A 27,113-nucleotide genomic window follows, 5' to 3' on the forward strand; every position below is an offset into this window, starting at 1 on the left:
CGCTCGTTACGTATTAAGGGCTAAACATGGGAAGAGGCCGTCATGCAGATACAACAGCAAAAAAAAAAAAAAAGAGCCGCGCCACCGTAAGATATGGCGTTCCAGCTAACATTAGCCAAGGTGTTACAGAAAAAAAAAAAGCATGGTGCAACACCGTCTTAAGGCTACGGTGTTCGGTTGCTTGAATTCTGACGATAGAAAACCGCAGGTCTTATCGTATCTTACACCGTGAATTCTTACGCTTTGTTTTTCTTTTTCTAACAGCTTAGATAACATGTCCTGCGACATACAGTATACACAAGCGCGCGCACACACGCACACACAGTGGCTCACCTCACAAGGTAGTTGAAGCACGTGCCGACGACAGTTGGCTCGTTGTCCCTCGGTTAAGTGACAGGATGAGTTCGTTCGTGGCAACACGCGCACAAAAGAAAAGACCGCGACATGCGAGACTTCAGACTTGTCGGCAGCAACGGCGTCGTTGGCGTCAGTCGTGACAGCTCTCTCGTGAGAAAGGATGCAATGGCCGCCGCGCGTCGCATACGTATTCCGAGAGCTCTAATGGGCCGTGCGAGAATTCCAGAGCAAAAGAGAGTCACGTAACCGCAATTCCAGAAGTCCAGGCCGTAAGTGGTGCAGCCGCTACTTAAAACTTCGAAGCACGCCATACAGAAGAAGCCAGCGCCGGAACCCATGGCTGTTTCGGGGTCGGGGATGTGGTCGACAATCGCTGCCAGAGCATGTACGCTACGATACAGAGGTTCAGCTGACACGGGCGGCTGCGGCGTGAAACGCAAAATGAAGGGCGGGTCTCTCGGCGGCCGCTTCTTAAAGCAAAATTTAAGCGCAACTCTCAACTGTTGGCGCATGCGCTGCTGTGCCCAGGCGTCTTTCCTCCGTGCGCCGTACGTCATCGCTCGTCGCCACTGGACCGCAACAGCCGTTATCGTCGAGATCAACAACTCGGTGCAACCGCTCGTCTGTAATAAAAAAAAGAGAGAGAGAGAGAGAGAGAGAGAGAGAGAGAAAGAAACACGAGGAAACGGAAGGAAAATGATCGTTGGCATAATCTGGCCTTCCATAACCCGCCGGTTTCGGAATGTTCCAGTAGTGTCCACTTAGCTCAACTGCGGCTGTGTGCCGCACTGAGGATTACCGTACCGCCCGCAGCCGCAGCCGTCTATCGGTGGGGCACGCGGGCGCAACCGCTGCTCCGAACGCGCTATCAGAATCTGCGGGACTTGCAATCCATGGGCGCATATACTACGTAACGTGTCGGAAACACTTTCGAGTTTCATTATCGATACCATTTTTTATTCGCGTCGTCTCATTACGGACTGCTAGCGACAATGGTTCGCCGTTCATTTGATGTGACCCTGCGTTGCAGATGTTTCGATTTCATATCGCGCGCTTATATCGTGACACCGACTTCGTAGATATGCTAGCCGCGCCATAAATCGCGGTTAACGGTTAAAAAAAAATTAAGACAAAGTGCTGTTCGCTGCAATGCTGGTGCGAATGAGCTAGGCCAACCGCCGAGGCAAAGGCCCGTGTCTCGACGACGATGACTATACTACGTTGCGAGAAACATTTCCCGCCGACAATACGGCTGTCATAACGTCTCTTTCTACGCCTGTTTTCAGAGCGTGCTATGCGGGGCGGTAAGCTCGCTGTGCTTTAGCTAGCCACTTCCCCTCAGTATACGTACATGTACATCCTCGTAGCTGCCCGCCGCAGCTGTGGCATTCTGCTGCCCAACCCGAGGTCGCCGGCGGTGGCGGCTGCAACATTCTGATGTAGTGAGAAAATCCTCGTGTACATAAATGTATACAGTGGGCGTAACCCTCGTGTAGAGCGCGGGAACGGCAGCCCCCGCGGCGCTCTGGAGGCAGCCAGCGACGTCTAACGCTAAGCTGCTGGACCCGACGTCTAACGGTAGCTGCTGGGTACTTTTGAGCCCAGCAACTATCGTTAGACGTCGCTGGCTGGCCCGTGAGACGCCCCCCCCCCCTCGGTGGCCGCCGTTCTCGCGTTCTATAGACAAGGGTGACGCCGACTGTTCTTAAGTCTCTTTACTTCAAAAAATCACTGCGGCCGTTATGACCGTTCGCGTCTGACGTTTGTCGTGCCTGGACCAATTTTCTAGCGTTTTCTATCTTGATCACGGTTATCGACAACACGGAGTGCCTCGCTTATCTTACCGTAAACGCATCATTTTCGTATATTTAGAAGGCTAATTTACGTGCATCCTGGACGAAAATTAAAAAAAAAAAAAGTAAGACAACGCAAAAGCGAACGACGACCGCAACATAGCAAGCACAGTTACCCTTAATAATATTCTATCCCACAGTGACATTCTAATGTCGCGAAAATGAAGCAGGTGTGCTGTCCCCGCTTCTTGACCTGAACATAAAAAAAAGTCCCCGTGCCGGTGCTCATGAACTACCTAACGCGTCTCTTGTGAGGTATGCCGAACGATGTGCTCTGCTTTATATATGAGAAATTTCGCGCCCGGAAATTCATTTGGATTGGAAGCATGCAATAATTATTCCTAAATCAGAAGATCGGTTGTTCTTCCTCCGACCCTCCGATACCCGTACGTCGTACGTCATCAAAGACACAGGAACACCTCGACTCACCCCAGAACCTATCCCACGATGAATGATATGGCGTTAACGCCATTAGCACTCAACCACTGTAGCTACCAATGGTACTGCTGAAGACACCTTTATTTGGAATCTGTAGTGGTCGTTCTGAGATTTGTATTGTTTCGGCCATGTGCCACACACACTGTATCCGGGATGAGCCAACTTTGCTGCGACACCCGCGCCTTACATAGGATCGGCCTCGCGCATGACAACACGGGACGACAGCTGCAGTATGACGACCACTCCCTGCAAACACACCAGCCTGTCCTGCTGAGCTCCTGTGTGTAATCAGCATTTGGAATGGTAAAAGTCAAGAGAGAGGGAGAGAAACGAAGAGGGAAAGGTGGGAGGGTTAACCAAGGACGTGCCTGGTTGGCTACCCTACACTTGGGGAGGGGGACAAGGGAAGAACAGGTAAGGAGAGAAAAGAAAGAAAGTCAAGCTAGCGTTAAAAGTCAAGCCAAGACCGACGCTTTCCCGTCGCTCCCGTCTCATGCCCAATCGGGGTGCGGCGCCACTGGTGGCGTTCCTAATCCCGCCAGCGTAGTGAGAACCCAGCTGCCAAGCGCTGCTCATTCTGCCCAAAAGTAGTTGCCTTGCGTGCTACGTGTGATTAGTACACCGACTAAGAAGTTCAGGCGATTCAGGCACAACGGCGATGCTTAATGCTTAGTAAATTACCACGTCAGGGCTTTCTCACCGTTTGCGCACATTGAGGTCGTTGGCTGTTTCCGCAGCCGAAACACTCCATCAATACGTATGTAGCATCCCATCCATAAAAATCCGCGCAGTAGCTCCGGCAACTCCAAAGGTATTGCTGATACAGTCATTCAAAATTTCGGGCAAACGTGAAATGTCAAGGAAACCACATGACATGTTGTTCGACACGCATGTCTTTTAACCCAGCTTCATAACTCTTCGAAGTCTTGAGTCCATGATTGAAACCGCATTCACCACATTGCAACGTTATGTTCAGGAGCTCGCTCGACACACCGTCCCGCCTCTTCGAAGAGCGATTTGCAACTGACGGTGGTCCGAAGCATATATATATATATATATAGAGTGCGTGCGTGCGTGCGTGCGTGCGTGCGTGCGTGCGTGCGTGCGTGCGTGCGCGCGCGTGTGTGTGTGTGTGTGTGTGTGTGTGTGTGTGTGTGTGTGTGTGTGTGTGTGTGTGTGTGTGTGTGTGTGTGTGTGTGTGTGTGTGTGTGTGTGTGTGTGTGAGCGAGCGAGCCCCACTCCTCCTTGATGAACTTAGGGTATGTCGACCCGCACTTCCAGAGGACGTGCGCTAGAGTAGAGGTCTGCCCGCAGGACGGGCAGGCGTCGTCGCGATACACGTCGTGGTAAGCCTCGTGGAGAACGGACAGACACGGATATGCGCTGGTCTGTAGAAGTCTAAGCGAAACGGCTTGCGCCCTATTCAACTTGAGGTGAGGGGGTGGAAAGACCCTTATAGACATGTAGAAGAATTTAATAACATCCTTGTGAGTAGCGGGAGCGTCCCTGTGGCCGTAGGGAGGAAGGGAGATAGCGCTCCTCACAGAGGAAGCGCGGTCGGTGACTTCACACAGATAGGCTGTGGACAGCAGGCTGTGGACGTAGGGAATAACGCTTTTCAAATTCCTTTTAAACCGGTGGAACTTTCGAACAAGTCCCCCCCCTCCCCCCCGAACTGCTGACCCTTTAAAGAGACGCATGCGCACTGGGCAGCTCTCAAACCCAGGCTCACTGCCGTCCGAGAGCACAGCGATGCACTTTGGCCTAAAATTTAGTGCGCAAGCATATGCAGGGACACTAGTTTGGATTTGCTCCCGACAGCACCTATTTAAAGGGACACGAAAATGAGGAGCAAATGAATGTGCTCTAGTGAGGCATATACGGAACTACATTCATGTTCCCCAATCATGCAATATGCACCAACAAGCCCAGATAAAAACCCTTCTTGACAATAAATAGTGGTAGCGAAGCAAGACAGTATTTTCGACGTCCTTGCGGTTCCTTACTTTGCTCCCTAAAGCCAGGTCCTTTCGTATTGATCGTGCGTTTTGTATCAACCGTTCCGGAAATATTTTTTTTTTTTTTACCGAGAAGTGCTATAGACCGAGGACTCAACGTAAATTCACTTATACCCGTGCGTTCATCGCACAGTAAAATCCATACCGTTAAGGTCAGTCTATATACGTTTTATTGTATTTTTTCGTGGTTGGACAGGACCACTGAACAACCGTTGTTGTTGCTTTCCTAAATTTCTGCTTCCGTGGACGCGCCCGTAGTTCTCCGTCCACGCTTCTGGCAGTGCGCCTGACATCAAAAACGGTGCGTAGGCTCACACCGGCTAGTTCGCTCGCCCGCTCGCTGATCTGTGACCGCAACATTAGGCTGCTCTTTTCCCAGCTTCATATACACAGTCAGAAAGATTTGCTGAGCACCACTGCAGAGGGCATTCCCATTGCTGTTTCTCTTGAACAACTGGCTCGGTGTCGTCCGGAGTAGCCTGGCACGTACTTGGTGACGGCGCAGTGGATGAAGGCGAGCTCGATGAAGCAGGAACGGCAGATGCATAATCGTGCTCCTCGAGAAACGCTTCCACAGGAGAGACGTCCATGCTGGAAACTGGAGTATGTCTAAACCCCGATTAGTTTTGTGCAGACAAATGTTTCTTATAACGCAGTAAACGATAATAATAATTATTGCATATAAACGTTTATTGTAAAACGTAACAGCATTTGCAATCTTGTACAAAACTGCGACAACTTCTGGCTTTTGCTTCTTGTGAAGATGTGTGGCGCACGCCGGGTTTTTTCGTTGCAAGCGTCTTTATCATCATCATCATCATCATCATCATCATCATCATCATCACCATCATCCTATTTTATGTTCACTGCAGGACGAAGACGCCTCCAGCGTGCGTCGGCCTCTCCATGCGATCTCGAATTACCACTGTCCTTTTTTTATTTCAGTTCAGTAAACAGGCTTTCACCATTCCATTATAATAGACGGGTGAAAACGTACAAAATTCTGCGATTAAAACCTTTTTTTGTGATTACCGCCTAATTTAGGTAACAGGGAAAGTTTGAAGTACGACCTATTTGCAGACTCGCTGAAAAAGTGGCTGGCGGTTATGAGGCCGTTGGCGGGGCTTCACTGCAGACTTAAATCCGACTATACGTGAATTTGTTGCATTGTTTACAAGGGTTATGCAAAATTCCTACTCACCAATAAGTGCTACATTTAGGAGCTATGTATATTAATAAATTTTGTCCGCTTTACATGTACATTAGATGCAATTTACAGATTTGTGATACATGTTTCATTGCTGAGTTACACAGCTGCAAACTTGGTAATTCCTAAAAAAATTTGATATTCGTCAATTTTTATTTAAAAAATCGACGCTATAATTAAGAAATCCGCTTTCAAAAAATAAAGGCTGCGAACTTTGCCTTTTAAGAGGAAGCTTTAGCTCGGGTGCTCCTATCTAAATACATGTAAAAGGAGAATTCGTTTTTCTCGGCAACCACTGCACCAAATTTGACGAGGTTTGTTGCCTTTAAAAGAAAACTTAAAATCTAGTGACTGTTGGTTTCGAATTTTTGATTTAGGTCTAATTTTTTATTAAAAATGGGCAAAAATCGCAAATTTTCAAAAAAAGGAACTATCAAGTTTGCAACTCGGTAACTCAGAAACGAAAAACGATAATACAATTCTGTGAATTGCATATAATAGTACATCTAAAGCGGACAAAATTCATATGCTATACCTGAATCTCAAAAAATTTAGTAGTATGGAAATGCAGCTTTTGCAGAACCTTTGTAAACAACGTAACAAATTCACGTAAGATATAAAGTGACATATCAAATTTGTCCGCTTTCAATGGCCTAATGGATGCCGTTTACAGAACTGCGATATCCGTTTTTGATGCAGAGTTATGAATTTGTAAACTTCGTTCTTCTATTTTTTTCGAACTTCCGAATTTTTGAAAATTAATTTAACAAAATCCAGGACCTAAATCGAAATTCCGCTTCCAACAGTCACTGGAATATAACTTCCTCACTCAAGTGCAACAAATTTCATTAAAGTCGGTCCAGGGGTTATCTCAGAAAAACGTTTCTGCGTTTTACATGTATTTGAATAGGCCGAGTCGGAGTTGCGCCCGAGCTAAAGCTTCCTTTTAAATGCAATGATACTAATGAAATTTGGTGCAGTAGTTGCCAAGAAACACGATTTCTTATTTTCCGTAGAGAGGAGCCCCCGAGCTAAAGCTTTTAATGCTGATCAATGAGAATAAAGGCTACACTACGCATGATGTTTACATCTGTTTCGCTCACGTAGCATGATGTAAAATACACACATAACAATAACAAAACCTGAAAATGTGATTGATGAAAGACGATTTGGTCTGCAATCTCTGCTGGCTTCCACAGCCTTTTCCAACTGCAACAAAATTTCACTTTGGCTCAATTGACTACAAATGCCTAGCGTATACTCTCAAAGTAATATGGGCAAAGCCGCAAGGTTGGTAATTGCCTAATTTTGTTATTAGCAGATATTACAGCGAAGCTGTATACCTGTACCGTCCAAGGAAATTTTCGTGTCGTCGTAAGCAAAAAAAAAAAAAAAAAAAACCACTCCCTATACGTGGGCCGATCCCGCAGATAGTGCAATGCCGGTCGGACACGCGGCGGAGGTGCAGTTCGCCATTAAGGGACCCACGTATACAGCTTCGCTGGTCATCCTACTTCACAGAGTGGAAGGGCACTGAGTTTTAAAATATAGCGCCTATATACGCAGACGACGAGTGCACCTGGCGGCAAAGCGGTAGCGATGCAAATATGGCGAATATTGAATTGTGCGCGACTGTTGACCTCTCAGTTGTCGTATTTGCATTATAGGCAGCCAGGCGCATTGTTCGCTTATCATCTGCGAGTTGGCGGGCGTCTCTCTCAACGTGCATTCTCCCTGTTGCGCTCGTGATTTGAGCTGTTGCAAGAATGCCGATGCGTTGCTTGGCTTTCTAGATTTACATGCGACGACTGTCAGCCGGTGCGCGCGAATTTCGAAGGCCATGCCGAGCCTCTGGTACTTATCGTTTACAACAGATGGCGGTAGTTGTCTGATCCATCGACGAATCCGGTATTTCTTGCTTGCCAGGCAGCGGCCGGTGCAGTCGGATACGTCATGCTGGGAATGCTGTGGACGCCAGTGGCGTATCCAGAAATTTCATTCGGGGGGGGAGATACATGAATAATAACTGCATTGCCATTCCCAAAGATGCTGCAAACGAATTCTTAAAATTTAGTAAAGCAATGAAGGGGGCTAGTTGAACGTTCATGGTTATATTGCGCTTAGTTTTACACTGACGATATTAAGTGAAGGATAGGATGCGGGCGTACATAGCACAAACTACCAACTGTTTAATACTCTTATTAAAGAACGCACTTATATACAAGGAGATATGGCTCATGGTTATATTGCGCTTAGTTTTACACTGACGATATTAAGTGAAGAACAGGATGTGGATGTATGTAGCGCAAACTACCAACTGTTTAATACTCTTAAAGAACGTGCTTATATACAAGGAGATATGGCTCATGGTTATATTGCGCTTAGTTTTACACTGACGATATTACGTGAAGGACAGGTCACCTGTCCTTCACTCTGATTGCTCACTTGCTTGATTGCTTCACTCTGAAGTCTCCGATTGCTGCATTAGTAAAACACATTGAAAATGTGTTTTACTAAGGCACTTACTAAATCATGCCATCATTGCACTGACGAAGCATTCACACAACAGGCCATGCGGCTACATGAAGCAGGCTATCCCAAACATGTTCTGACATCAGTTGCAGAGGGAATACTTAGGCAAGTGCAGCAATCAGGGACTTCTGAATGTGCGGAAGGAAATAGTAACCAAGAAAAAAAAAAGACCAACAGTGATACCTTATATCCACCGGTTGTCGCACAACCTAAAGAAATTTGCCCGCTGAGGTAACACTGATGTGGTTTTTTCTGCACCTAACAAACTAATCAGCCTGTGCAGGAAAACAAGACCAGAAAAGAAAGAAAGTGCTCCTAGCTGCCAAGTTAAACACAGGCTGAAGTTTAGAGATTGCAGGACATCAATTATATATCGTATACCCTTATCGTGTGGGAAGTATTACGTCGGACAGTCGGGCAGATGCATTAATGATAGACTGCGCGAACACAAAAATAAAGTCGACAAACTTGTATCAGATGGCTTTCTCTCCCTTCATTGTAAGCAACATAAGTGCTCCCCTCTCTTTGAATCAACAATCATTACCGGTAGAAATAAGTGCGAACTCACTAGACTTATAATAGAAGCCGAGCAGATTGATGCCCTAGGGGATTCATGCATCAGCAAACCGTCATTGGCACTCTCTGAAAAAGAGCTGAAATTTTTGCGCATGGCTTAACATATCACTTACAAAAAATTTTTCACTATGAATGTTTATCTGTTCGCGTGGCTGTGACTCATGTTGGCTGAGTGTATAAGTACGACGTGGTTTTCGATAATAAACATTGTTGGAAGTAGTTAGCGCTGTGTATGTCCCTGTGTGTCTTCTATTGTCCCGTCTTTTAATCGCGCTACCGTACACCCCTTGAAGATACTATGTGAGACAGCTGGTCGACCATCGCTATCACAAAAATGCAGTAATGTGACAAAGTATACTTTGCATTAACAGCCTTGAGCTATTATGGTCAGAAAGCACACGTGCCGAATAGCACATGTGCTGTCAAAGTGATATTCCCAGCTGGGTATACAAGCCTGCATCCTGGCAGGAAGTGAAAAGCCTTTAATGTCTTATGTTTCAAGACCTGTTCAAAAGTTCACAACTGCACGAAGAGCATGTAACAGCCTCACTCATGGCTCACACACCAGTTCCTTGAGCAGAAAATCAATTTCAAAAGAGTCAACTCAAGTGCGAAACAATACACCTTGTGCTCCTCAAAAGCATCGTACTTATCAGCACAGCAAGTTGGACAAAACTCTTCCTATTAAACAAATCTGCAGAAAAAAATTACCCCCACACTGTGTGCCAAGTCAGCACACACACGAAAATGGGCAGACAACAGCCAAACACAGCACAAGAACACAACTCCAGTGATTGTCATAGATTTAAGGACAAAATATCCATTAAAAATGTCACTTTGGGTTCATGCACACCTTTAAGCCATGAGGAGCGTATCTTTTAAAGCTGGCTATACACAGTCATACACAATCACGACAAGTTCAAAAGAAATATTTTCTCTCAGCCAAAATGGTACCACAGTGCACTCTAGGCTAATAGCAGTAAAAAATTTTTTGGTGGTAGAAGTTTATTGAAATATTGATGCTGTAAAATGTTTTTTTCATGATATAAAACTGTCCTGTTATTATGGTAGGGAAGACACCACACAGATGTTGAAAAGTGTCATGCACTTGGTGAAGGGATTATTTATGGCATAGGATCACTGCTTCGTCCACAAGGAGGCCAGCACTTAAAGGGTTTTTTGTGCTGGTACAGAGGGATCAAACACAGAATCAAAAAGACAGGTTAGGCATATATCAAGAACACTGCTGCAAGTAAATACCTCAAATAAATAAGAATGCAACACTGTAACTGCACGAACTGAGGCCAACGCTGTTTCTTCAGAAATATGAAAAAGAAGACGTCCCATATCCCCAGGCCCATGAAGCACTGAGGAAACTTCCACTTTGGTCAAATAGAAAGAGCAAGGCCAGCATAGTGTAGACTCATTTCACCAAACTACCACTTCGGACCCGCCGATTCTGGCAATAACGTAAGGGAGGCACTGTTTGGACGAATCATGAAGCACAAAACTGAATAGAACTAGAACAAGATCATTGCATTATTTCTGCCGAGAAGCTCAACATCAGCACACAAATAAGATTGCCACATATGCTGGACTTTTGGAAAGTACCTGCTGCCAAAACAAGTGCCTTGTCAACAAACAACAATGACCAGCATTCCCTTTAAGAGGTGCGTAGAGTGCTGCTCAAAGGATGATGACAGCTGTGCAGCAACAGGCCAACTTGGTAAAAAGACTGCAGCGGCCTTTATTTGCAAGTGCCAGAAACTTTGCATGCCCAGCTCTACATTCATAGCACAGTGACAGGCCCTCAAAACACTGCCTGTCACTACTTTGTCTGATAGTTTAATCATGATTAGTAGAAAACTATGAGCTGCTTTAAGCCCATGCGCCTTTACTGCAGGCTTTTCTCTGGGTTCGCTGATCTGCTTGTATAAAGGCAGCAGCTAAAAATTAATTTTAAAACTTGTAAAACCAAAGCTATTATAAACCTACCACTTAATCGTGGAAAGAAAGATCTTATGATGTTTAACAATGCAATAATTATGTTAAAATAACCTATCAAGGCACCTAAACAACACAGTCATTAAACAATTTAGAACATAAAATTGGATGCGGTAATACCTAACTAGAAATAAAATTTGCAGTTATCAATATATACCTACTACAACATCCATTAGCATTTCTATCAAATGGTGCACCCCTACAAACTCTTTCAAGCTACTAATGTGACCATAAAAGAGTGCACGTCAAATATAAAATCAGAATGCTAGCTTAAATCTCAATTCTGCTCTATTATTTGTAAAGGTTCCACATGGGCTGCAACGTATAAATTGACTTGTAAAGTGTAAAGGCACAAAATAATTCTTTACAATGTCTACTACTAGTAAACTTGCTATTTAACTTTTCGCTGACATCTTCCTTAGTATCAATAACACCTGGCTCTATACCACTGCCTTCAATTAACTTTGGGAAAACTGATACAGCCCTCCAATTGAACTTTCCCACTACCAAAATTTAGAATGTAAAGAAAAAGAAAGAGTTGCCCAGCTCCAAGGCAGTACACATCTACTTGAAGATACAGCATTTAAGTACATCCCCTGTTTGTTTATGTTTCTGCACCCATGCCTACTATGCTGAACTCCATTACCCCATGCAGAGTACACTAAGGCAAAAATGAACCATCAAAGGATGGCTTGCAGCATCATAAGCAAGAGAATGGCCTTGTCGAAACAAGCTTTTAAACCACCATTGAGTCATCCCAATGAAACCTATGGGCAGGAAAATGTACACAACAGCATTTTGTGTAACTGATCTGTTTCCTTTGTGGCAGACAGAAACAACACTTTACTAAACTTGGCAAAGCTGTGTACTCCTTATCTAAATATTGTGTGCACGCAATCACCTGCATGTCACTAAGCCTGGGAATGCTTTTTCATTAAGGGACGCTGAAGGCAAAAAGTAGATCAAGCTAAGCTGATGATGCACGAAGAATAGTCATTAATAGTGGACAATAAAGAGGCAAGTCACAATGCATTGTAAAACAAAGTGCAACTTAGCCATGATTGCTGGTCTTTGCCATAGAAAAACACTCCACAGTATCTGCTTCCAACTCAAAAGGGTGACAGTGCACGACATGACAGCAGTTTCTGCACAGCACCACCAATCATGTGGCCATGAATGTAGTACCTTCATAATTCAAGGACAAGAAAACTGAGAGAGACATGCCATCTTGAACTGACTACCCTTCTCTTAAAAAAACAGAGACTAATAAAAAAAAAAAAAACGAGTTTTCAGGAATGCAATCTGTCACTCTAGCTAGACTCAATGTCACCTTTAGCACCCTTTCAAATCAAACAGGCCACAGAACATACTAATATAATCAAAAAACGGCACTGCGGTCAGGCGATAGCGCCATCTTGAAAACGCTAGGCGGTGAACAACACGAATATCTTTGCTGTGGCACATTGTGGGATAAACATTGCTTCACGATAACATTGCTGCTTGTACACTTGCCATACCTCACTGGTCGGGCAGTACATTTAGAAAACTTCAGCACTGACAGTCAAGAATTGCGGCAGCTATAAAAAGAAGCAAGAGTGGCCTACACGAAGAGCAGCATGGCAAGACACAAAAGCAGTGCAAACAACTGAAAGATGGGACATAAAGCCACAGCTAGGCATTACAGACAACAGGTACCGCAAACACCAGTCTTGCGCACAGGCCGAAAAACTGGTTGGCACAAAAAAGAGAAAAATGTTTAAAAAGCTCCCAAATTATGCCCCTTGCTACACTGTAAATGGATAATGCACCCCTAGGGAAGGAATGATTTTTGGCATTTTCAGAATAACTTGGCCACATTTCTCATGCCTAAGACAGGCTTATCACACAGTAAGAAATAGAGCAGTTCTGTTCACTTTCAGCGAAACTTCTAGCAGTGATGTATTACTGCAAAAAGAAAAAAAAAATACAAAGAAACACACAAGGAGGCTTTCGTTTTGTATGCAGGGTCAAAATTAGTGATTTCTTTCGCTTGGTTCTGTTCTTTTATCATCTACAGCTCACAAGTGGCCGATCCTGGTGATATAATAGGTCAAACTTCGTTTGAGCTACTGACAAACAGTGAGAAGGAAAAGAATTAGAATAGAAATGTTAAATTATCCTGGCCCAGATTCCACAAGGTATGACTCATTCAAGATCTACAGATGGCAGACAAGAATTTGCCATGTCACACAGCAAAAAGTTTATAGAGTGCAGCATGAAGATACAGAAATTATTTAGCGGTTGTGGTGGCCAGTTGTTAGGTTAGCTAATATGGGCTTTTTGTTGCATCACAGAGCTTCCTTAGCTGTGCAGCTTGCACAGATATCTGCAACTTTTGCACAGGGTGCATTGTGCACCTACATCACAAAAGTGATTTGCAAGTCTCCTTCATCAAGCACAACTGCTGTTCACTTTGGCACAGCTCAGAATGGAGAAAATGGAACACCCAATCATGAAAAAGCTTTCACACCAAGTTTCTGCATAGACGCCTACAGAAATAGCAACAATTGGACAGCACTCTGCATTGATCCTAATGCATCTGCTGAGCCAAACAAACATGCAACCACAAAAAAGGCTGACATTTGTTTTTGCTTGCATGGAAGTTAAAGTGTGTGCGAGCTGAAAGTTGCAAAGGAGAGAACATATATATGGCAAACAATGTCATGCCTGCTCTCATCATATAGACCTTAACAATTTCATGAAGAAAATGGGGTGATAAATCTGAACTTTGTGTAGAAGAAAGAACGTAAGGACAGAGGAAGGTAACAGCAAATTCTTTTTTTGGAAGTATTATTCCTTTAGAATGGAAACATTGCAACTCGTCATGCTACAGTACTTACCAGCTATTTACTTTAGCAATGCACATGATACCAACGAACGAAAGCTTTAACATCACACGATACTTTATAAAAAAAATAAACAGAGCTTCAAAGAAGCTGCTTCACAATAGCAGAGGAAAATTGCTGGCAGTAATATTACACATACAGACTGGCATAAAAAAGAAGTTAATTGTTGCTGGTACAAGAAGATATGCATACTCCTTACTCTAACACCTGGTCATGGTGAGCTGACTATAATTTGTAAAGAAGCCAGTCTATCACATGCCATTAAATTTTGGGTGGGCTTTAGAAATTGGTACAGTTACTCCACGCTGGACGATATCACGTTTCTCTGAGCAATACACACTTTGCGTGTAGTAAAGCGCATGTTCGGCAGAAGTGAAGCAGAAGACAGTGCTCTGCAGAGATCTCGGCAAAAGGCAACGCATCCACAAACTCCTCTATCGAAACTGAGTATCGCTCAAATTGATAAAATAGAAATAAGATGACTGCTCCTGCCCAAGAGCAAGCAGGTGTCACAGGATAAGAAAGCAAAAACAAAAAAAACCACGACAGAAAAACGAAACCTTAAAGTAGAACAGTTGCCCGGCGTGATCCAGACTTATACAAGAGTGGCAATGAGCATCCCCTATGGAGGGATCTGGGTCTGAAGGTAGGCTGTCACCAAGAGTGCAAAGGCACCTGCCACGGAAACTCGCGTCCGGTGCTCTCCTAGGCTGCTCGATGATGGCTTCTGTGTAGTGCTCAAAGCACCACTGCTACCACTCTGCACCTTACAGGGTGCAGCCGTCTTGGCGGGCCCAGTTTCTACCCCGCCACCGACTGACTCTTGCAGCAGAGTTCTTTCTTGCAGACACGCATCCAGAACAGGCATTTCTGTACTCAAGAGCAGTGCGCCACTTGAATCCTCAGGTATACTTTGTTCGGCATCCACTGCAGCGTACTCCACCACAGTGCTGCTTACAGCTGCAACACCGACAACAGGAGCGACCGATACACTGCATTTCAGTCCTTGCATCTGTTCAAAAGTCAATTCACTGGCAAGAGAGTGGTGCTTCTCAGCTGTCTGGTCCTGCCTACTAGAAGACGGGAGTTGTGCACAGGCATCCACTGAGCAAGAAGCCGTCGCCATCCCTGGGACGTCGCTTGTGGGATGCTGTCAGATGGCATTCTGAGCTTCAAGTTTCAAACCCTGCAGCTTGCGTAGCACCTGCACAGCAAGACATCAAATTACCTTGTCACAAGTGTTGTCTGGCTCTGCATGTTCAGGATGACTGGGAATAAAATCTCTGGAAACAAAATCTATGGAAATAACTCCTTGAGGGGCACCTAGCTACCAGCTTCCATGAAGCATACCCATCAGGCATGGTTTTCCATTTAACCCCTGGCTTTAGGTGCCGTGTGCACAATTGTGCATGCCAAGATACAGTCCACACCCATTACAATGGATCCACATATGTACAACATACTTTCGGATATAACAGATTACTCATCTCACTTAGTTTGGTCTGTAATGTAACCAATTCTGCTTTTAGCAGAACCGGCTATAACGGATTGTCGGCTACAACGGACAAATGTTCGGGTAAACTTTGTTTGCATTGTGTAAAATACAACATACTTTGCTGTAGTGATGTGTGAATGTGTGTGGCAGTGTACTGCCTGCAACTCTTTTTGGTCACTTGCGGAATTTGCAAAAATGCTGTTTTTTAATGAACGAATACGCTAGCGGCAAGCTTCGAGCAACAGCGTGCCACGCAAGGCCCCACTGGCGAAAAGTTTTCATGTCGACCATGCAAGCAGACCATCGTTATCAGCACAGTGCCGAACAAGAACACAGGCTGCCGCTAGGCCTAACCAGCTTCGAAGCGAAGCAGTAGCATGGAAGTATCGAAGCATGAAACAGACAACTATGTATGTGTGTGCCTCCTTCTGGTCCTGCATGTTGGCTTTCGCTGGTTCCTTTTTAGTTCAAGACATGCGCGAACTAGCCTGGCAATTTATGCTTCTAAAGCAGTAGCATACGACGTTCAAGAACAACAGCCAACGATCATAAAATGCACCATTTTGAGGAAACCATTTCTCATGGCATCAATTCATAAAAAAAAAAAGAAAGAAAAGGTATGCTGCTATCTGCGGCATCCAGAGCGCAAGGCACGTGATGCAGTCGAGCTGTCTTGCATGCAGTGCAGTGGCGGCCAGATTCAGGCTCCTAGACGAACTTGCCAAGTACAGCAGCTTTTGTTTGTGCTTTAGATTTCACAGTGGTCGTCGCATGTTGCCAAAAATAAAAATAAGACATCGGTTTATACTAGCAACCCCTGATTTGTGTGAGGGACAAACGGTAGGCATTGTTTGCATTATTGGTGGAGGCGATGTGCTCTTTGGCCAGGTAGTTGGCACGCCAGTGCTGGCCGGCTGGCTCCCTACCACTGTGCACGCCATTAATCTTGCCATTGTGCGGGTGTATATTGTCACAAGTGGTGCTACACACCGGTAATTAGAGAAGACGAGCATGCAGCAAGACACATTTATTGAGGTGAACTTGTGCCCTGCATAACCAAAAGCAACTAGCCCAGTAGCAGCAACATGTGCACACATGGAAGGCAATTGACAAAGAATGAGCATTACCTATGTGCAGGCAGTATTTATAGGCTGTGAAGTAACACGCATAGAACTATCGCGAGAGATAGCGCGAGTTGCCCTGCCTGATACGATGGGCCCATCGTAGATAAGACACTATCACAGTAGGTTTGCGGGAGTGCTTACATGCGTTAACACCCGTCATTCGAAAGCCACCGGCACAGATACAAAGCCCGAAAGGCACGTGGCAATATGCCTTAGTACCGAAAACTGCCATTTGTCAGCAACCAGCATCCGGAAAATGGCAAAGAGGAAGATGCCATGCCGTGTGGTTGTACGATCACTGCACAAACTGCTTATTTAGTTTATTTCAATGTTTGTTTTTCAGTTCGCTTATGGGTCAGACTGTGGTAAGGTTTCGCCATTACACATTCCACGTCCTTAATTTTGGATATAATGGATATCAGATATAATAAAATTAAATTATGGGGTTTTACGTGCCAAAACCACAATCTGATTATGAGGCACATGAGGGGGATTCCAGGAATTTGGACCACCTCATGTTCTTTAACATGCACCTAAGTACACAGGTGTTTTCGCATTTCACCCCCATCAAAATGCGGCCGAAACGCAGCCACTGTGGCCTGGATTCAATCCCATGCCCTCGTGCTTAGCAGCCCAGCACCAAAGCCATCAGGCAATCATGGCGGGTAGGACTTTAGATATAACGAACCTTTCTCGCTGTATTATCACGGTCCATTGAATCAAGCGTCGACTATACGCGCCGTGCACGCCGACGGACGCGCCACTGGTGGCGGCCTTGCGCAGAACACGCGGGAGAGGAGCCTGGTGCACGCCGTAGTTTGTTGTGTCATTGATCGTGCTTCTCTGTCTTATTCGCGTTTTCAGAGCAAAATAGGCAACACCATTCGCACGTGTGGGGTGGCCAAAGCTTCAGGGAATGTCGAAGAATTGTTGCAGGGTGGGGGGCTCAAATACCGGTGAAAACGTGCCGGCGATACGGTTCTAATCATTCCCGGCAAAGCCTCATCAGCGGAAGCAACGGTAGCAAAAATGGATCGTCGCTTCGAAGGGAAATTTCTTGTTCTCATCCTTTCCTTTGTCTCGTGGGTGTTTTCTTCCACTCGATCATAATTAGACGCGTGAGCAACGAAGTTCGTCTGCAGTACAGCATGAGGTTTAAAGGCATTTCGGTAAAGTTCGGAATGCTGTTTGCCGCTTATATTGTTTTCCGCTTCTTTACCGCGTTGCGCTAGCTAGGCAGCACAACTGCACGAGCGCATTGCATTGTATGTTAAAGCTACTGAAGTTTGCAAGAACTGAAATTGTTGGTTTCATGTGGCGCGGTAAATCCTCGCACCAGCTGTAGAACACTTCATGTTTTTACATCTATTTTATGCATGGCTTCGCACATGTTTAACTGTTGCTAGTTGCTACATGCATAACTCTTGTCGATTCTTTTGAGCTGCGAAGTTTTCACCCTGCCTTGTTTGTAAAGGGTATAAATCACGCTGTGTCTTATCGGAATGATACCAAGGAAGTGTTTCTTTAACAGCTTTATTCTTATCGCCCGAGGGCATCTTAGATATTGTTTGCGTTTTTGGAAATGTGTCTAGAAAATAGGTAGTTCAGTGCGAGAATTGCTAATAGCTGCTGCATGTGGTATTTTTGTTCCATTTCTCGCTGAAAAGTTCGTGTCCTGTTTGGGAAGTCATCACACCTCGATGCTGCCTGAGCAAATTTAACACGCCGAGTGATTTGTTTGTTTCACAACGTAGTCCCTTCCTGCATGTGAGTTTTGTACTCAACTGAATTCTTTCTTATACTTACGCTGCAGACGACTAAACCGGGCCTTGCCGCCAGCGCTCATCTACTTTGACTGGCGCTGCTCTGCCTTTAAATATATCATGTGGCACCTCTCTCTAGTAAAATAAAAAAGTACTGAAAAGCTAGTCAGTCTTTAGCTTTGTACGTTTCCAAGCAGCTCCCTTGGGGAATTTAAAATTGCACAAACTGCAGCGGGAACGGTAGTTCTTCGGCGTATGCAGCAGAATTGCATCGGCGGTACAGCACTAACACGTGCTTTTATTAACTCATGTGTTTGGTGACTTCGTTGGCTAGGGTACGCGTTTCCATCAATAAATTGGCATTACTCTTCTTGAGGTGACTTCGACTGCACTTATTCGGCGATGTCACATGTATTCATCGGCAGAAAAATCACAACGGCATATGCAGAGATTGCACCGTGCGGATTTTTTTATATGAGTCAGCACTAACGACGGGTGCTTATTATTCAGGTACAGAAGCAGCATTGTGGCAAGGGTAGAATAAAAAAAAAAACATCGAAAAATCGCATCACTGAACAAAATTTATCGGCTAGTGAACATGAGCTCCACGTCATGTAAATGGGGTTCATGGCGTTTGTCTGCGGGACACACCTTGCACGTATGTGGACCATGTTGTCCCAAACACCGGTAACATCGTGTTCATACTCGCTCGCACAGAGGTCAGCATCTTCCCAACAGCTGTCACCGCAGAAGAAGCAGCCTGGCACCCGAACAACGGAGAAATCGCAGCTGCGAACTTTAGCCATCTTTGCTGCAAAGGGTTGTCGTCTGCTACTGCTCCAGCGTGTACTGTTGGAGGCGTCCGCTAGGTGGCTTTCAGTGGCGCCTCTATAGGCGGTGCACGAGGCGTATAGTGCCTCAAAAGCAATAGCGTTGATGAACATATTAAAACAGTCAACGTCTCATTTTTCGGACTCCCTAGGGACCGCGAAAACGTCCGAAAAAACGAATGCGTGCCTTTTGCTACTCCCAAGGACTCAAACTGCCACAGGCACGTCCGTTCTGAAGGCCTGCCAGTACACTTATTAGGCATATTGGTGCTCGTACTGTGACAGGAGACGATGGCTGCACGCGCATATAATTAAGGAATACATGCTGGGTCTCATGCCAATTGTCCCTTCTAACTCTTGGTATGTTTTACTGCAATTCTTGGCACATGCTTCATCGCGTAACACTGCTTTACTGTGGCGAAGGTGACTTTCTGGAATTGGAATAATGCAACGCATCATGCTTTCTGAGCTCCGAAGCCATTGGCCAGGATTACAAAGGTGGATTCAGTGCCGTTGCTGATAGCAGCTAATTCTTTCAATGAAAAGCATGGCACCGAACTGCAAGAAGCTTGGTAGTGAATGTCAAAGCAGGTAGGTCTAGCGTCGCCGCGGTGGTTGCTACGGCTGCCAGCAGACTTGCATGTGAGAGCGCCTGTTCGAGGCGGTGCGATAATCAAAATGGTGGTGGTGGTGGCTTTGATAATGCTGTTTCAGATTCGCAGTCATGGCACAAAGTCCAGAAAATCAGACGCCAAAGGGTTTTTTCACCCAAAATTTCAGACATGCTTATACATTATCAGGCATGTATGTCAGAAAAATTGGGCGTCCACAAAACAGGTCATTGACTGTATTTAAAATATGTCGCATACATCTCTAAACACTTCTGATTGGACCTGCACTGCAAGTTTGAATAACATGCAAAATGTTTTAGCAAAACTAGTTGGAAGATAAAAGGCTGGGTGCTGGCTCTCGGTGTCAGTACTTTTACTGTCTTTCACAACGTATTAGAGCAGCCGTATCTTCAAGTGGTTAGATGTAGGTGCTTTCCAATTATGCTAAACTTAATAGTCTATTTCATTTCCGATGTTCTTGTAGAGAGTTCTCACGTAGAGTCCACATTTTGTAAACTTCACAAAAGTCACTGAATTTAAAATTCTTATTCCATTCTGCAGCTCTAGAGGTTTTGTGATTTTGAAGACAAGAGATATAGCGAAACTAGTTAAATTTCAATGGACCGAGTTAATTGGCACCTGAAGGGGTTAATAATTCAACCACCACAATGCAATAGAAAGCATCTCTACGAAAAAACATAGTTCACTTGATTCCATTCAAATTCTGTAGAAAGCACAGCATACTTTACAATTTGGCTGTGTGCTTCCACACAAGCCAATACTCAAGTTCAGTTATGGTGCTGCTGAAGCAGAAATATTGATGCTGAAGCAGCAATATTGAAAATATGACACTACTCAGCTCTTTCACACATCCCACAGTATGCCAAATGTATATTCATTTCACTGTGTTCACTCATTCATGATATCACATGGGGACGTATTTTTGCAACAATTGCTTTCGGTGATAGTACTGCCATCAGGCGTGCACTGATTGGCTGGTATAGCAAAATCAGATGAGGTGATTGGCTACTTGAGCTACACGTCACATGAAGGCGATAGTCGTAGAGTACGTCCCATGGTCTCAATACTACTTGCACCTGTTAATCTCTTCATTCCAGTGGCCTTTTAATTTACTGTGCGTGTATGGTACCTGTGCAAAGGTGGGTCTCTCCTGAGGTTCCTCCTGCCAGGCAGCACGCATGAGCTCGTACACTTCACTAGGACAGCCCTCGGGCGATTCCATGCGGTAGCCCTTGCTCACGTGACGCACCACATCTGCCAGGGGCTGCAAGCATGCACAACGCACAACACGTCACTGCAGCTCTCTTCCCCTTGGCTATCACAAGCCTGCTCTTGCACTACGTGCAATGACCGTCTTCATTTGCTTTTTGTGCCTGATGATTACAGCATGCTTTTAGGGCATCAACAGACTCATTGTATTCAGTTTACATTGCAAATGTGCCCACAGATATTGCTGATTGATTGATTCCTAGGATTTAACATCCCAAAGCGACAATTAAGCAATGAGAGAGGCCTTAGTGGATGCCGGTGCTGGAGGGAATGAGAACAAAGGTATATACAGAGAAAAGGGATGTGAAAGACTAAGAAGTCAAATAGACGCAAGAAAACGCAAGTTACTTGGTCATAGCTACTCGTGCAAGTTCAATGACCTCAAGATGTATAGGAAGGGAGGAGCAAAAAATTTCAACACCCATCTCTTGTTATCATGAGAAAGAGAGAGAAAAAATTGACTACTGCAACTCACAATTCGAGGGTAGGGTACCCGGCCGAAGGAGTAGATCTCCCACAGCAGAATGCCAAAGCTCCACATGTCCGACTTGTTGGAGAATTTCTGCACAAAAGAGTTTGAATGGCAGAAGGTTGGAACAAGGAAATAATGGACACACATCCAACGCTCACTGGATATTGGCCAATATATTACAGTCGAATCTAGTTAATTTGAACACGCTTAATTCTAACTTTCGTTTTATTCGAACTGACGCCGTGGTCCCGCCAAAGTTATTTATACTCCAATGGGCGAAAACGTCCAGCCATTTGAACGTGCAAGCATTTGCGATGGTCAATTCGAACATACCGCGCTCTAACAACAGCAGCATGCCATATCATGTGGCGGCGTCTCTGACCACTATTGCTCTGACCCTGCCATAGACGAAAGGCTTAGGGGAGACACCTCAACACAGTGTGTAAAAAAAAAAAAAGAAGAAAAGAAAAGAAAAAGAAAAGAAAACGCGGTGGCAATTTCAGCTTTTCTCAAATGGCAAGGTCGCCACTTCTGCGTCGTGCCTAAATGTCCCAGCCACACTAGCGGCAAAACGTGCACTGCGGGAGGGATTGGTCCTATGCTGATTTTTCGTGGCGAGCCATGAGCAGAAGAGGCCATTAAGAGTGGCCCCTACAGTGATGTACGCACGGGAAACTAGTATCATGCGGATCCGCCTGACCACTCTATTCGTACTTGCATCTGGTTCAGCCGGACCACTTGTTTCGCACTACCATCGTGTTGCATCAGCCTCGCTCGCGCTTGTTTTGGTTGGCTTGGTTGTCTCGTTCACGCTTGTTTAGTTTTTTATTATTATTATTATTTTTATTTTTATTTCTAACAATGATGTGCTTAAACTGAGACGCCCCGATGGAAAGGTTGTTGGAGAGAGTACGCCATATGCAATTTTGTACGACAAGACAGACCCTGAATACAAGAACAAGTCCTTCTTTTAATTTGAACAAATTTCAGGCCCCTTCAAGTATGAATTATTGATATTCGACTGTAGCATTATTACCGAGCAATACGTCTAGCAGAGCCAATTGCGTAGCCTTGCACTAAATATTTTTTTGCATGCACAGCAGTGCAAGTATTCACTCTGCATACAGCAACATGAAAGCCCATATAGTTGCCGACTGATAATTTGGATCCAGCAACCCGCCATGGTTGCTCAGTGGCTATGGTGTTGGGCTGCTGAGCATGAGGTCGCGGGATCGAATCCCAGCCACGGCGGATGCATTTCGATGGGGGCGAAATGCGAAAAAAGAAAAACACCCGTGTACTTAGATTTAGGTGCACGTTAAAGAACCCCAGGTGGTCGAAATTTCCGGAGTCTCCCACTACGGCGTGCCTCATAATCAGAAAGTGGTTTTGGCACGTAAAACCCCACAATTTAATTTGGATCCAGCAGGGACGACGTAAAACTCCGAATACATAGTCGAGAGTCCAAAATAACAGCTGCCAGAAAATAAGTGTCTTATTACACATGTGACCAAAAAACCTTGTACCACGTCGCTGCACGCAGGTACGCTTGCATGCTATCTGGTCAGTGTGTATTTCAACAATTGTCACGCTGTTGACACAAGAAAACAAAAGTACGGTAAAGACATGCACCGAATTTCCATCTCCTAGCCACTTGAACAGAGATCGATTGTGCTCTGGCACCCCAATGATCATGGGGTTTATCTGCAACAGTGATTGTCGAGCACTTTTCTCGCTTTATTGCTGCTCTTGTCAATGCCAACATTGAGGGGGGAGTTGGCACCATTTGAAGCTGATCGACAATTCTGAGGGACAAAAATTTGTAACAGTAGATAAAGTTGCCCATGACCATGTAGCTACTTAAGGGGGCATTAAAAAGAAACAATTAATGAGTTTATATAAAGCATTCTTTCAAAACTTAAATTTTTCTGATTTGACAGAAGCAGGGCGGTAACTAAAGGGTCCCTGAAATTTTGTAGATGCGTAGGGTACAGCTACAGTAAAACATTCGCACCACAATTTAAGTGAAGCGCCTCATATTAAAGGGGCGCTGAACCACTTTTTATCAAAGTCAAGCAATGCATTTGAAGTTAAAATAGACTATTTCATAAATACTTTGCCACGAAAAGTACTTCAATGCTTTCCACAAAAACGGAGTTATTGGCAATCAGAGGCCACCTTGATCCCCTTCATGCTGCCCCCGCTCCTTTTTCAATGCCTTGCAATGCGAAGGTTACAGCGGAGCAGGGCGTGCTCACAACCCTCCATCTACTAAACGGCACCACGGCAGGCAGTTCAAATTTAATTTTGGATGTTCATGTAAATGCCACTATTTCCAATTTTGGCGTCTTTGACACGCTTTGCAAACACGGTTGTCCTCAGTGGGCCGCAGTACACTCAGTGAGTGGAGTGGTCGCAACAACCTGAAGCAGCTGCGGTATCTAAGCCGAAAGCAGACCGCAGCTAGAACATGCAACTGTAGTTCATATGCGCAGCGTTTGCTTTAAGCAAGACAGGGCTTGAATGTGCGCTTGCACTCGTATGTTCCTGTGTGGCTCTGCTGTGTGGTGCCAATTGGCTGTGTCCTGCACCAGCTTGACCCACGGATGGTAGCCACATCTAAGATGGCATTTTGAAGCACTGTCAATAGTTCAATATGAAGCAAAGGCATCTAGCCAGGAGTGGCCAGGAGTGAGAATGCGCTGGCAAGCGTGCGTGAGGTCTGACCTTAAGTTCTGCCTGGTTCGAGGCTAGTTGAAAGTTTAAACGAATTGAAATTAGAGAGACTTAATGGCTACGACATCAATAAGCAGTCTAGCCAAAGTTTATTTCCGACGAGGGCGGCGTCGGCCTCGCGTAAGCAGATGGTAATCGACTTCTTCGGGAAGTATGCAATTCTTATCAAAATTCAAAAGCAGATTTTCACTTCAGTATACGTAGTAAACTGCATCAATAAATATGAGGGTGAATCAGAAGGTCTTTGCCATATATTTTTTTTTAGCCAAATTATGGCTGTAAATGAGAGGTCAACATATCCATTCCCAGTGGTGGACCTTTCTTGGACCGGCTCGGCCATATCTGCCGGTGGCTCCGTGGCAAGGTGCTGCTGTCAGTTGTTGAAGATGATGGTCGTGCTTCGTATGGTGCACGAGCAACGAAGTGTGATTTATGTTCTATGGAGCAAGGGACAGACGGCCGTAGAAATTCATAGGGAAATGCAGCCCACGCACGGGGAAAGGTGTCTCACTTTGAGAAGTGCGAGGTGGTGGTGTTGTGAGTTCGCGAAAGGCCGTGAAGTCTTGCTTGACAATGAGCGTTTGGGGAGGCCGCATGCGTCGCTGACCGTCGACAAACTCTGATCATTTCACTAGGAGAGTCTGGACCACCCAGCATACAGTCCGGATCTCGCCCCTAGTGATTTCCATGTTTTCAGTCCGCTGAAGAAGTTCTTGGCACGACAATGATTCATGTGCAACAACGAAGCCAAGACAGCAGTCCGATAGTGGTTCTAGAGTCAGCCGGATGAATTCTACCACAGGGGCCTCAAATTTAGTGCTGCACTGGGACAAATGTCTGAACTGGTATGGGGACTATGTGGAAAAATAGTGTAAGGTATGTAGTATAGTACGTATATTTGTAATTATCTACATGTATGTCATTTTGGCTAATAAAGAATAGGGGCAAAGACTTTCTGATTCGCCCTCATATACACAGTAATATCAGGAAGAAGCGCAGTGATCCAAACACCTTGACTGATGTAAGCTATTGGCCAATAGCAGCCAGGTATGGGAATATGCTGTATGATGAAATATAGCGCCCAAAAAGAATAAGGAGGCTTCTGTCGAAATGTAGTGTGTTAGAAAAAGGTGACTTCGCACTCTTCCTGAGAACTCCATGTGTCATGCATGGCTGCAAAATTTGGTTGAGATGTTCACAGCAGCTTATGCTATCCACAGACTGTTTTTTCAGAAAGCCCGAAGAGTGTTTCAGGACCCCTTTAAGATAAACATGAATGGTTGTGTGCAAATACCGATTCTTGACCGATCAATTCACAGTTATGAGAGACAGCACAGTCGAAAGCTATGAATTATTTAATGAAACTTTCCAATCTTATTAAAGGGGCCCTGAACCACTTTTTATCAAAGTGGAGAAAGATATTTGAAGTGAAGATTGGCAATGACACTTTATGACGAAAGAGAGCACACAGAAAAGAGCGAGGATCATGGGGTTTTTGAAACGAGAGCGTTTGAGAAAAAAGTGACTTCGCGCTCCGCTTGCGAGCTCCACGGACCGCGTACAACAGCAGAACTTGGCTGAGGTCTTTGCAACAGCGTATGCTACCCGTGGACTATGTTATTTCACCAAGCCCGAGGGGTGGTTCAGGGCCCCTTTAAGGTTGTTGTGCTGATTTCAAATATGTAATTAGTTTTCTTGTAGGTCAATTAGTTTCTACAATAATTAACATTTCACTTCCATTGTTTAAGGCCACAATGGAAAATAAATGGCAATAGAACATTATTTGTAAGGCATGTTTAGATAGTATAAAGAGTACGGAATGAAGTACAGCAAGCACATTTTTATCTGATTTTAATAGATATTTTGTAGCCCATTGAATGCAAGCCTACAAAATATGGCAACCATGTGGCAGAAATTGTAGCAAAATAACTAATTTACAAAGTGAAACCAAAAATATTTCCTTGCTATACTGCATGGAGTATACGTTAGGCTCCATTCTGTAAAAAAGATTATTGTTCTATCTGTTCTTGGTGTTGAGATAGTGAGGCCTGAATATTACATGGAGCCCGAAACTCGTGTTTTGAGAAAAGTACAAAAAAACAAACAACATTAAATATGAGGGGACATGGCATTCAGAACAACCATTTTTGATACTCACTCTAGACACATGAAACTTTCAGGACACATCCAATCTTGTGTGCTGCTTATAAATATACAATTAGATTTTTTCTGAGGTCAATAAAAAAAAAGTGGTTACAATTATTCTTGTTTTAAAAATTTTGGATGCGATTTGCAAAATATTTACTGCAACAACATAGTTAAAATTAAGCAGGTACGTTCCTGGATGTTCAATTACTGCAAGTCAGCACTCTGATGTTTATATCTGTACTTGAGCCAAAGCTATGAAATTCTGAAGTTGCAGCTTTACAAATGTGAATTCTTGTTGGTGACTTCTACAGGATTTCAAAATATTTCAGTGTCCTAGGACACTATATCATAGTATCTGTGTGCTCTCTGACTCGCCTGCATTCAGGGAAAAATGAATGATGAGAATTGAATGAGTAGAAGGGACACAGTGCTGACCCCAAAATTTGATACTTTAAGGAAGCTATACTTGAGAAAAAAAGAAAACAACTAAAAAACTGGGAAAATATAAATTTCAAGCTTGAAAACCAGGAAATAATAATTCCAATATAACTAAAAACGCAAAACTCTACTGCTGGTGTAGACATTAGGTGCACGTATAGGCTTGTAACAGCATCTGGAATGCACCAACACGAATCCGTGAACGCGCGAGAGGCACGGGAATAGGCATCGGCACATCGTCTGCGGTCTCCAAAGTAAACCTACACACGGGCATAAAAGGCAATGGTTAGCTTCGCTGCTGTGTTATTGCCGATCCGGCATGAGATTGCGCAACGC

At 44.6% G+C, this 27,113-nt stretch overlaps 1 protein-coding gene across 3 annotated transcripts in view; it reads right to left on the reverse strand.

The window, feature by feature from the left end:
* Positions 1–9,422: 9,422 nt before the first annotated feature.
* LOC126519011 (tyrosine-protein kinase CSK-like) overlaps positions 9,423–27,113 on the reverse strand; it is a 44,472-nt gene continuing 26,781 nt past the window's right edge. For all 3 annotated transcript variants that reach the window (XM_050168623.3, XM_055065404.2, XM_050168631.3), the window contains exons 11-13: positions 21,459–21,545; positions 20,844–20,978; positions 9,423–15,074 (exon numbers count right to left, since the gene is read on the reverse strand). In XM_050168623.3, coding sequence (XP_050024580.1) covers positions 15,024–15,074; positions 20,844–20,978; positions 21,459–21,545 — 273 coding nt within the window. In that variant the 3' untranslated portion in view covers positions 9,423–15,023. The remainder of the gene's footprint in view (positions 15,075–20,843; positions 20,979–21,458; positions 21,546–27,113) is intronic.

The sequence above is a fragment of the Dermacentor andersoni genome, chromosome 3 (genome assembly GCF_023375885.2).
Source record: "Dermacentor andersoni chromosome 3, qqDerAnde1_hic_scaffold, whole genome shotgun sequence".
NCBI lineage: Eukaryota > Metazoa > Arthropoda > Arachnida > Ixodida > Ixodidae > Dermacentor > Dermacentor andersoni.